The sequence below is a fragment of the Aureococcus anophagefferens genome (assembly GCF_000186865.1).
Source record: "Aureococcus anophagefferens unplaced genomic scaffold AURANscaffold_5, whole genome shotgun sequence".
NCBI lineage: Eukaryota > Pelagophyceae > Pelagomonadales > Pelagomonadaceae > Aureococcus > Aureococcus anophagefferens.
Window position 1 is genome coordinate 250738 of NW_008705565.1, and position 10402 is coordinate 261139.

Genomic DNA, 10402 nt, shown 5'->3' on the forward strand with positions numbered 1-10402 from the left:
TGAGAGTCGCTCGGGAAAGACCATCGGTCGATGGGGAGCAACTTAGTTCGCGTCGGGGCAGCCCGTGGACGACGAGAACGGCGGTTATCGGTGGGGGGCGACCGACGAGGGGCTCGCATTAGTGCTGAGGTCCCGTATGTGCGACCAACTTCGAAGAAACACCCCCTGGAATGTCCCTCCCGAGGGGGCTGTCCGGGCTTGGTCGCACATACGGCCTCGTGCATTGCGCGGTGAGCACCGTGTCGCCCGCGGCGCCGCGCGCCTCTCGGAGCCGGTGAGGTGATCTCGATCAAATCGGCTCGAGTCGAAGAGCTGCCGCGAGGGCATCTGGTCGCTCCCATGACGAACGATTCCCGACGCTCTGTGACTCGAAGGGGACCGAAAATCGGGTCGGGGGAAGCTGCTGCGCCTCATTCCACCCCCTGAGGCTGCCCGTTTGCGTCGCCTCGCAATCGTCCGGATGTCGCGTCTTTTCATGTGCCTCACCCACATGTTTGCGGACCTCAAAGCCACTGGGACCGTTGCACGTCGCTGCATATTCGAGGAGCGCGGGCCCCTCTAAGGTGGAGATTCCATCATCGGCCGCTGAATACTCCAGCGGAGACACCGTCTCTAGCCCTCTAGAAGCTAGGATTTCTTCAAAGTTTGTCTTGGCTTGCAATAGTTCAAGCGACGGGGTATCCACTGCAACTCGCAACCAGTGGCAGTGCACTGCTCTTTGCACTGCAAGAACGCCGCGGCGATGGCCGCGCCCATGCGTTCGCGCCGCAGCTCGCGCCGCGGCCTGCTCGCCCTCCTCGGCGTCTCCATCGTCTTCGCCGCGGATGTCACGCAAGAGCAATGCGAAAAGTGGGCCGCCGGCGGCGAGTGCGAGAAGAATAGTAAATTCATGCTCGTCACCTGCCGCGAGGCCTGCGCGTCGAACCATCGGCGGTCGCCGGACTACGCCGCCGCGTACCATTGCGAGCTCTGGGCGGGCGAGGGCGAGTGCGCGGCGAATGTGCCGTTCATGAACCGCGAGTGCGCGCGAGCGTGCGGCGACCAGTGGCTCTGGGTGCCCGAGGTCCGCCGGGGCCTCGGGCTGCCCTGGCCGCTGCCGACGTACGACGCGGCCGACGCGCCCGCGGCGACGCGCGGCGACGACGGGTCGCTGGAGCTCGACGCGCGCGCGGCGCTCGCGGAGCGCGTCGCGACGCTCGGCGCGATCGTCCGAGAGGGGACGCGGCCGCGGTCGCTGACGCTGCCCGAGGACTCGCCGTCGCTGCTCAAGGGCGCGATCCCGGGCCTCGTGCTCTACCCGGCGCGGCTCTGCGCGCTGCTCGCGCGGACCGCGACCTGCGCCGCCGAGCCGTGCCCGGCGTCCGTCGCCGCGGCGGGCGACGACTGCCGCGAGCTCGTCGAGCTCGGCGAGGCCGGCCTCGTCGCGCACGCGGAGCGGCGCGACTGGGCGCTGCGGGAGTTCCCCCACTGGCACGCGCGCCTCGTCCGCGCGAGCGCGGCCCTCGACGACGCGGCGCTGTCGTTCCCGCCCGTCGTCGTCGCGCCGGCCGCCGGCGCCGGCGCCGCCGCGCCCGAGAAGGCGCTGGCGCCGTCGCGGACGACGCTGCCGACGCTCGGCGTCGGCACGTGCTGGCTCAGCGAGGCCGAGTCCGAGGCGGCCGTCGACGCGGCGCTGGCCTACCTGCGGTCGCGCCCGAAGGGCCCCGGGGTCCACGTCGACTCCGCGGAGGCGTACCGCAACGAGGCGGCCATCGGCCGCGCCATCGCCAAGGACCCGGCAACGGCGTCGCGGCTGTTCCTCGCGTCGAAGATCTCCGACGAGAAGAGCCTCGGCTACGAGGGCGCGCGGCGGCGCGTCCAGGAGACGCTGCGGAATTTCGGGGTCGACCGAGTGGACCTCTACTACCTCCACAGCCCCTTTGGCTTCAACCGCGGCGAGAAGGCGCGCGTCGCCGACGCGTGGCGCGCGCTCGTCGAGCTCCGGGACGCGGGCACGATCGGCGCGCTGGGCCTGTCGAACTTCAACGCGCGCGACCTGCGCCAGTTCGCCAACGACGCGGACCTCGGGGGGCTGCGCATGCCGGACGTCGTCCAGAACAAGTTCGACCCCTACCGCCGCGGCGACCAGAGCCCCGCGGAGCGCGACGACGTCGTCGGCCTCTGCGCGACGCTCGGCGTCGCCGTCGTCGCCTACTCGCAGCTCTCGGGCTGGCCCTTCGGCGTCGGCGCGCTCGCGGACCCGCTCCTCGCGCAGATCGCCGCGGCGAACGGCGCGAGCGTCGCCTCCGTCGTCTCGAAGTGGGTCCTCGACGCGGGCCACGCGGCGATACCGCGGTCGTCGAACGCGAGCCACGTGCGGGCGAACCTCGCCGTCCTCGACGCCTGGCCCGCGCCGCTCGCGCCGGCGGAGCGCGCCGCGATCGACGGCCTCAACCACCTCGTCGCCTTCCGCGAGAACGTCGCTGCGGGGCCCGACGCGCTCGGGGTGAAGGCGGCGTCGAAGCCGGGGAGGGCGGAGCTGTAACAGTTAGAACGCTGGTCTTCGCGCCCCCGGGTCGTTCTACTACGGGCACCCTTCCGGGAAGTCCTCCGGGTCCCCCTGGAGATAGCCCCCAGACGGCCTCCCGGACAGCCACCAGCCAATCTGGTTTACCCCCGGCAACGGATTTGGTGGCTCGCGGTCGTCCGTATCTTAGAATGTTGTGGCTCGCAGGCGTTGGTATCTTTGAGCCTATCTTTGAGGGTGAACGTACGGGAGAGCTTCCGACGATATTAAATAAATTTTTGGACGACCCGTCAGAGCAACGCATGAATTTCGGAACCCGGAGCAATCCGCTTGCAACTCCCCTTTCCGCAGCGCTCCGCGCGCCGCGCGGGCGCCCGGCGCGCCGCACCCGTCGCGCCGCCGCCGACCGCCCGGCGTCGCGCGCGCTCCCCGAAGACAGCGTGCGCGCCGAACGTTAGTCATAAGTGGCGCGGGGCGCGGCCCGGAAGGCGCGCGCCCCGGGGGGGTCGGATTCACGCGGAGAGGAGCTCCATGATGGCGTGGGCGGCGTCCACCTCGTCGACGAGGAGGTGGACGCCGTCGACGTCGGCGAGCGAGGCCGAGAGCGTCCGCGGCCGCTTGCGGTCGCGCGCGGACTCGTCGCGGCCGCGCTTCCGCCGCCGCGCCGCGGGCAGGTCGTCGTTGCGCTGGCAGAGGGAGACGGCGTTCGCGACGTAGTGCGCGTCGGCGTCGACGTAGGGCCGCGCGACCTAGGAGGCGGGGCGGTGGGCGGCCCGCGCGCGCGCGCGGCGCCGGCTCGGATGCTCGGAAATTCGAAACTTTCGGCGGAATTCCGGCGGACGCGGGTCGGCGCGAGGCGGTACCACTCGTTGGCGCCCTGGTCGCCGTCGACGTGGTGGGAGGCGACGCCGCGGAGGTTGTCGTGGGCCGGCGACCAGTAGACGCGCGCGCCGGGCTCGACGCGCGCGAGGTCCGCGAGGGGATACGCTTCGACGGCGAAGGACGCCGTGCTCTGGCCGCCCGCGGGGTCGGGCCGCACCTCGATCTTGAGCAGCTCCTCGAGGTCCTCGGCGTCGCCCCCGGCCATGAGCTCCGTGATGGCGAAGGCCTCCTCGGCCTCGAGCGTCCGGTTCTGTTGCATGTGAAACGCCGCCTTGAACCACGGCGGCGGCGCGGCGTCGACGGCCCAGCGGCCGCCCGGTTGCAAGCTCGTCGACAGGGCCGCGGGGGGCGCGGGGTGCTCGTCGAGGTGGGCCGCGGTGCCCGAGTGGAGCGACCACCAGGGCGCAACAGACTCCGTGGCCTCGGAACGGAACGACGGGACGCGGGACCAGGTCGCCCCGGGGCCGCGCGCGTCGTCGTCCAATGGCGAGGCGAACATGGACCGCGACGACCGCGACATCATGCTGCACGAGGCCATGGCGGTCGTGGTGCAACACAGGGAGGGCACGTCGACGCGGTAGCTTCCGGCTTTGGCGGGTCCGTCGACGCGGCCGAGCTCGAAATCCACGTCCATCAACATGAGAGAGAGAGAGAGAGAGAGGTTTGTGTTGAATAACACACCAAAACGCGTCGGTTCGGGCAAATTGATGGCCGTCGTTCACCGCGACGCGCGGCGCGCCAGTCCGAAAAGCCGGCATCGGAATTAAACCATTCTAGCGGATGGGTTCAGTAACTGTAGAAGGTCTCTCTCTCCCTTCGCCAGAAGGTCTGAGTGCTCGCAGAAGCTTGAATCCTAGTTAGGGGCTGCGTATCGAGTGTTCGAACGAGACGACCGGCGCGCTCCCCCTGAAAGTGCGGCGGCACCGTCTGCGCGCGGCCGGCGGCCCGCCAGCGGGCGCGAAACCATGCAGCAGAACCAGCCGGGCCAGCGGACGCAGATCGTGCGTTTCGCGCGTGCGCGTTTTTCCGTCCGAACCCCCATTCCCGTAGCTCTCGTCGCTGCCGCTGCAGATCCTGCTCTACTTCGACAACTGGTTCATCAAAGGGTTCCTCATCTACAACCTGCTGCTCTACGTGTACAAGGGCGCGCGCCGGCGCGGGACGCGCTCCGGCCGCCGAAAATCGACGCGCGCGCGCGCGCAGGGAGCTTCCTGTACTACCCGCGCTACGTCATCTGGCTCGAGGTCTCGGTCCAGATCCTGATGGCCATGCTCCAGTGGGCGCGCATCTTTTTGGGCGCGCATCGCAGCGCGTCGCACGTTCCGCGCCATCGGGTGAGGCTCCGCCGCGCGCAGCTTCGAAGTCGAACAAGACGGAGATGCTCAGACCAATGATCTGGAGCCTGCTGCTCACGCCCTGCGTCGCGACGGCGTACACGTACTTCATCTACTTGCAGCTCTACGTGTGCGGCGCCGCGTCCCGGATTGTGTCGTAAAGCGCATCGGAACGCGCGCGCGCCTCCGGACTTCGCGCGTCGCAGGCTCCGCGTCGACGTCATCATGAACACGATCGGGATCATCTTCGTCTGTCTCGAATTCCCGTTCCAGCTCGTCGTGAGCTTCCACTTTTCGACGGCGATCTACATCTGAGGACCGCGCGGCGGGCGGCGGCGGCGCGCGCGCGGGGCTCTACTTGTGGGTTACGTGTCGTCGGGGAGGAGTGCCGCGATGGGGCAGGGCTCTCCGGCGCGGCGCGATGGGGCAGTGTTCGCCGGCGCGGCGCTCGAGCGAGCTTATGTAGACCGGCGCGACGAAAGAGGCAACAACGCTTCAAGCCAAACTTAAGCTCTTACGTCGAAAAGGTGGGTCGGGCTGCCCGGTCCGTCGCGACACGCGCACGCTACAAGAAAGGATGGAGTACATCAACAAGATGCTCGCGAAGGAGAACCCCGCGCCGCTCTGCGACCTGACGCCCCATTTCCTGCACAGAGTGGGCGACAGCCTCTTCTCCGCCTTCGTCGTGAAGACCGCGGACCGCAAGCGCCTCGCGGAGGCGCTGAAGCATTCGCACCCCGACGTGCCCCACTGGGCGACGGTGAAGGCCGGCGCCTGGCCGCGCGCGCACGTGCCGTCCGCGGAGGGCGGCCCCGGCGGCGCGCTCGACCAAGACGGCGAGCCGGAGAACGCGCACGCGGCGGCGGCGCTGCTCGAATGCTTGGAGGAGACGCCGGACCTCGCCGTCGTCGTCTGGCGCCGCGCGGGCCACGTCGCGCTCGGCAACAACGGCATCCGGCGGGCCTACACCCGCGCGGCCCACGGCGCGATGCGCGCGCACCTCCGCCGGGAGATCTCGGGCCTCCGGGACGACGTCGAGGCCGCGGGCGCGGAGGTCGCCCGGGCGCGGCAGCGCGCCGAGACCGCCGAGTTCGACCGGGCCTACGCGAGCGCCAAGGACGCCGCCGCGCTCCACGTCGTCCCCGCGTCGCCGCCGCCGCCCGCGGCCGTCGGCCGCCGGCCCTCCGACCCGCGGCGGCTGCCCCGGGAACTGCGCACGCGCTCCGACGAGGGGCCGCGCAAAGCGCCGCTCTTCGACGAGGCGGCGCGGGGGGCGTGGGCCTGCGTCGGCTAAATAAACCCCCCGGCGACGTTCAAGTTTTTTCTTTTTTGGCTGCCCCTGCTCGGTTATCGCATCGGGGTGAGCAACGCCCAGCAGCTCGACCGGGCAGCCCAGGTGCGCGCCCCCCTGGCCGCCCGACCGCCGCCCCGCGCCCGCCGGAGCCGTCCGTCCGTCGAAGCGCTCGCGCGAAAGAAAACGTCGCGCTCATCGCGTCCGCCGCCGCAGGAAACCGCCGTCGGCCCTCGAGGCGACTTCTGTCATGTCGAGCAAATACCAAAAGGTGCGCTCGTTTATTGTGTTGGCCGGTTCCCACGCCACGGTCCGCAGGAGTTCGCGCTGCCGGAGGAGTTCCCCGCGACGCTTCGGGAATTCACCAAGGAGGTGCTGCGAGACCAGCCCTCGGACATCCCGACCTACGGCGCGCGCGCCGCGCCCGGTCTTTCCGTCGTTTCGGTCCGTCATGCGCGCGCCCCTCGCAGCCTACGAGTATTTCATGAAGAAATTGCAAGCCGCGGAGGAGGCTGCGAAGAACTCGTAGCGACGGCGGACCCGGCGCGCGCGCCCGTCCGCGCCGCCACCCGGTTCCGTAACTACGTGGACTTGCCTTTGCGTGGGGCGCGAGGGCTCATGTCGCGGTGCGAGCGCTCTCCTCGCGGCTCGCGGAGCGAGCGCTTACCTCGCGTGTCGCGGAGAGAGCGGCTCGGCGCGCGATCGGCGTCACGACCTCGTCGCTGAGCCTCAGGGGACGGCAGGACCCACAGACACGAGGACTCAATGGCGCTTGCGCCGTGCGCAGACCGAGCGCGACACACCGAACGCCTCTCCGCCGCGACCGGCGGCGGAAACGAACGAGCGCGGATTACGCGCGCGGGCGAGAACGGACGCCAAGGGCTAATTGGGGTCGTTCGCGATCGGCGGCTTGGGCATGGGGTTCGACTCCATGTTGAGCTCCCAGCTGCCGTCGTCGCGCTGCATGTTCGTGTACGCCTGCAGCTGCCGCAGCGACTGCTGCGCGAGCGCGACCTGCTCGATGGCCGCGTCGGAGCCCGGCTCGAGGGCCGCGTTTCGTCGGAACTCGTCGCGGATCTCGGCGTAGACCTTGTCGCGGTTTTTGCTGGGGAACCTCGCCGCGGCGAAGATGATGCGGCGGTAGAGCCAGAGGATGTGCGGCCGCGTCGCCTGGCCCGCCGGCACGGCCGAAAACTCGCGCGAGATTTGCTGCGTGCGCAGCGCTGGTGCGAAGCGATGCGTTGGCCGCGCGCTGCGGGACGCGCGGGCGAGCCAGCTCATCGGGCTATCGTTTGCCGGCCGATGGAGCAGGTAACTTGCTCGCTAAAAAAAAAAAACACAGGAAAGATTGTTTGCGGCGAAAAAACAATGGCAAGATTGTGTGCCGTCACGCTAGGAGCTATGGCGCGCGACAGCCCATAAGAAGAAGCGGCAACCCATGGCGCGCAACGTCATCTCGGCGGACGAGCTGAAATCCGGCGACATCTTCGAGGAGGGCGAGGCCCTGCGCATGCGCATCTCCAAGGTCTACCGCATCCGGCGCGAGCAGGCCTGGTGCGGGCGCCTGCGGCCGAACACGAAGCTGCGCCTGAGCTGGCGCTTCTGCTTCGGCCCGAGCGGCCGCGAGCACACGCGCGGCGCCGGCGTCCCCGCGCGCGGCGGCGCGCGCGCGCGAGGCGAGCGCGCGCGCAGGTGCGAGGTCTTCGCGTCGCTGAAGAGCGGGAAGCGGGAGGTGCGCTTCGACCGGCGCGTCGTGCACGCGTCGTCGCGGAAGCGCGGCGGGGGCCTGAGCGTCGCCTGGGAGACGCCGGGCCACGAGTTCCGCGTGCTCGAGGCGCCGCCGGGCGCGCTCGGCGCCGAGGAGGACGCGGCGGCGGCCGGGGCCAAGTTCGAGCTCGCCGTCGACGGGTCGCCCTGGGGCGACCTCGTCGACGTGGACGCGCTGGGCGCCGAGGAGGCGGCGGCCGTCGAGGCGTCCGTCGAGGCCGCCGTCGCGCGGGCGGGTGCCGAGGCGCGCGCGCGGCGCGCGACGGCCGAGGCCGCCGCGGAGGCGACGCCCCGCGTCAACGTCGTCGCGGCGAACTCGCTGGCGCGCCTCTACCAGGTCCAGCTCGAGCCCGGCGTCTTCGGCACGGGGATCCTGCTGCGGAACGAGTCGTGCGCGTCGCGGCGCATCGAGGTCGCCGCGATCCTGCGCCACGCGAACCTGCCGGGCGTCGTGCCCGGCGACGTGCTCGTCGCCATCAACGGCAAGCCCCTGCCGCGGGGCGCGTCGGCGACGGAGCTCCAGGAGCTCGTGCGGTCGAACCCGCGCTACGCGCTCACGGCCGTCGACGCGCTTCTCTGGCGGAAGCGGCCCGTCGGCGACGACGCGTCCGGCGGCGCGGAGCTGACGATCAACTGCGGCAACGGCGCCCTCGGCATCGAGTGGGCGCGGCTCGCGAGCCAGCGGTCCGCGCCCGCGGAGCACGTCGACGGCCTCTTCGCGGCCGTCACGATCCGGGGCCAGGCGTCCGCGCTCGCCGTCAAGCCCGGCGACGTCCTCGTGGGCATCAACCACGACCCCATGCCCAACGGCCTCGCGAGCGCGACGCTCCTCCAGCGCTTCTCCTCGGCCGCCGCGCGCGGGCCGCCGACGCTCAACCTCTGGCGCTGCTACGACGCGACGGTCCTCGACTCCATCCTCGACCAGTGCGACGCCGCGAAGCGCCACGCCCTCGCCGTCAACCCGTCCGTGTCCGCCCACATCCCCAAGGTCAAGCGCGACCCGGCGCCGGCCTCCGACTGCACGTGCTGAGGCCGAGGCGGCGCCGCCCGCGCCTCCGCGCGCGGGACGGTCGCGCGCCGCTCCTCGACTCCGTCGTCGTCGGCGACCGCGGCGCGGCGCGCGCGGAGCTGTGCGCCGTTACCGCCGGTCTTTCTGCTTCTTCGGCGGTCTGCGGCGGGGTGGAGCGACGTCGGCCTCCGAGGTCTGCCGCACCGTACGGAGTCCGCGGCGGGCCGAGCGGCGAGGCCTGCGGCCGCCCTGCGGCGCGCCGGCCGGGCACCGCCACACTGCGCACAAGCATCGACTTTGGGCCAAAAGCACAGCCGCCGCCGCGCCGCGCGCCGAGCCGTGCCCGTGCGCCGCAGCGGCCGGAATCGTCGCGAGCGCGTCGTCGTCGCGCCGCCGCCGCGCGCGCCGAAACATGTCGGCGATCTTCGACTTCTCGAGCCTGGTCACCGTGCTGCTGCTCATCATCTGCACGTGCACCTACGTGCGCGCGATGCGGCCGTCGGTCTTCGACGGCGGCCTGAGCGCGGACGACCTCGCGAGCCCGCACCTCAGCTACAAGAGGAGATCCGGCATACGAGGCGCGTGCTGGAAGGCGAGTCGAATCGGCGAGCGCCTGTCGCCGTACGTCTCCGTCGTCGTCGCGGCCATGGCCTTCCACATCCTGCTCTTCTAGGCTGGACGTCGCGGCGCGCGGAGGATGCGCGGGTCGCGGCGTGCTGGGATGCCGGGCGTGCTGGACGCCCGGCAAAGGCCGCGCGGCGGTTTCGCGGGAGCGCGCGCGCGCGGTCGCATCTCTACGTAACGGAGGTTTGTGTAACGCATTAGAGCGTCGGCGTTTGGGTCCTGCGTCCCGGCCAGGAGGCGTCCTGCGCGCTTTCAGTTTAAATGTTGAAGTTCGAACTGAGATGTTGAAGCAGATCGCCTCGACGATGAGCAAGTGCTGAGAGCAGCAGTCGGTCTGAGAGCAGCAGTCGGTCGACTCGGCGAGATGAACAAGGCCATGGCCCACGCGGTGCGCAAGCTGGCGGGCAAGCAGGTGCCCGTCGTGACGCTCGAGACGCTGACGACGCAGATCGCGAACCGCAAGACGTCGAGCACGTATCTGCACGCGCAGCTCCCGCCGCTCCTCGCGCGCATGGCCGTGGCGCTGGGCGAGGAGGCGCCGGCGTCGCTCGCTTCCATGCCGTCGCTGGCGAGTCTGATCCAGTGGTACGGCGACAGCGCGCTGCGCATCGCGGAGCTGCCGCCGCCGCCGGAGTGGGGCGCGTGGCGCGAGAACCCGTCGAAGACGTTCCTCGCGCGCGAGGCCGCGTTCGACGACACGCTCGAGACGATCCGCAGCGAGGGCAAGCTCGTGCGCGACCGGCTCTTCGAGGCCATCGAGGAGGCCGGCGGCCTCTACGGGAGCGCGCCCGAGGGGGGCCGCGGCTCCGCCGTCGACGCGTTCCTCGGCGACTTCTACGCGAAGCGGCTCACGCTCCGCCTGCTCCTCGGCCAGCACAAGGCCTGCGGCGCGTCGGACTCGGCCCCGGGCTTCCACCTGCGCCAGACCTTCGACGAGCTCGACCTCGACAGCGACGGCGTGCTCGACGCGGACGAGCTCGCGCGCGCGC

At 70.8% G+C, this 10402-nt stretch overlaps 5 protein-coding genes across 5 annotated transcripts in view; 3 read left to right on the forward strand and 2 right to left on the reverse strand.

Moving 5' to 3' along the window:
* The window catches only part of AURANDRAFT_71111 (hypothetical protein), a gene marked incomplete at both ends in the record, with an annotated part of 5320 nt that extends 5096 nt beyond the window's left edge, over positions 1-224 (reverse strand). Inside the window, one exon of the mRNA XM_009037085.1 lies at positions 213-224. Coding sequence (XP_009035333.1) covers positions 213-224 — 12 coding nt within the window. The remainder of the gene's footprint in view (positions 1-212) is intronic.
* Positions 225-1711: 1487 nt separating this feature from the next.
* Positions 1712-2524, forward strand: AURANDRAFT_23056 (hypothetical protein; the record flags this gene model as incomplete). Its single annotated transcript, XM_009036572.1, has 1 exon — positions 1712-2524. A coding segment is annotated over one exon (813 nt), but the record flags the coding sequence as incomplete, so codon positions are not given.
* A 1829-nt stretch (positions 2525-4353) lies between these two features.
* AURANDRAFT_62460 (hypothetical protein) lies at positions 4354-6016 on the forward strand (the record flags this gene model as incomplete). The annotated part of the gene is made up of 3 exons (XM_009036573.1): positions 4354-4389; positions 4439-4524; positions 5377-6016. The coding sequence occupies 3 exons, from the start codon at positions 4354-4356 to the stop codon at positions 6014-6016; spliced, it is 762 nt and encodes a 253-aa protein (XP_009034821.1).
* An 879-nt stretch (positions 6017-6895) lies between these two features.
* AURANDRAFT_62461 (hypothetical protein) lies at positions 6896-7294 on the reverse strand (the record flags this gene model as incomplete). The annotated part of the gene is made up of 1 exon (XM_009037084.1): positions 6896-7294. One exon carries the CDS (start codon positions 7292-7294, stop codon positions 6896-6898), a length of 399 nt encoding a protein of 132 aa, XP_009035332.1.
* A 1907-nt stretch (positions 7295-9201) lies between these two features.
* AURANDRAFT_23438 (hypothetical protein) lies at positions 9202-9462 on the forward strand (the record flags this gene model as incomplete). Its single annotated transcript, XM_009036574.1, has 1 exon — positions 9202-9462. The coding sequence occupies one exon, from the start codon at positions 9202-9204 to the stop codon at positions 9460-9462; it is 261 nt and encodes an 86-aa protein (XP_009034822.1).
* Between the last annotated feature and the right edge of the window lie 940 nt (positions 9463-10402).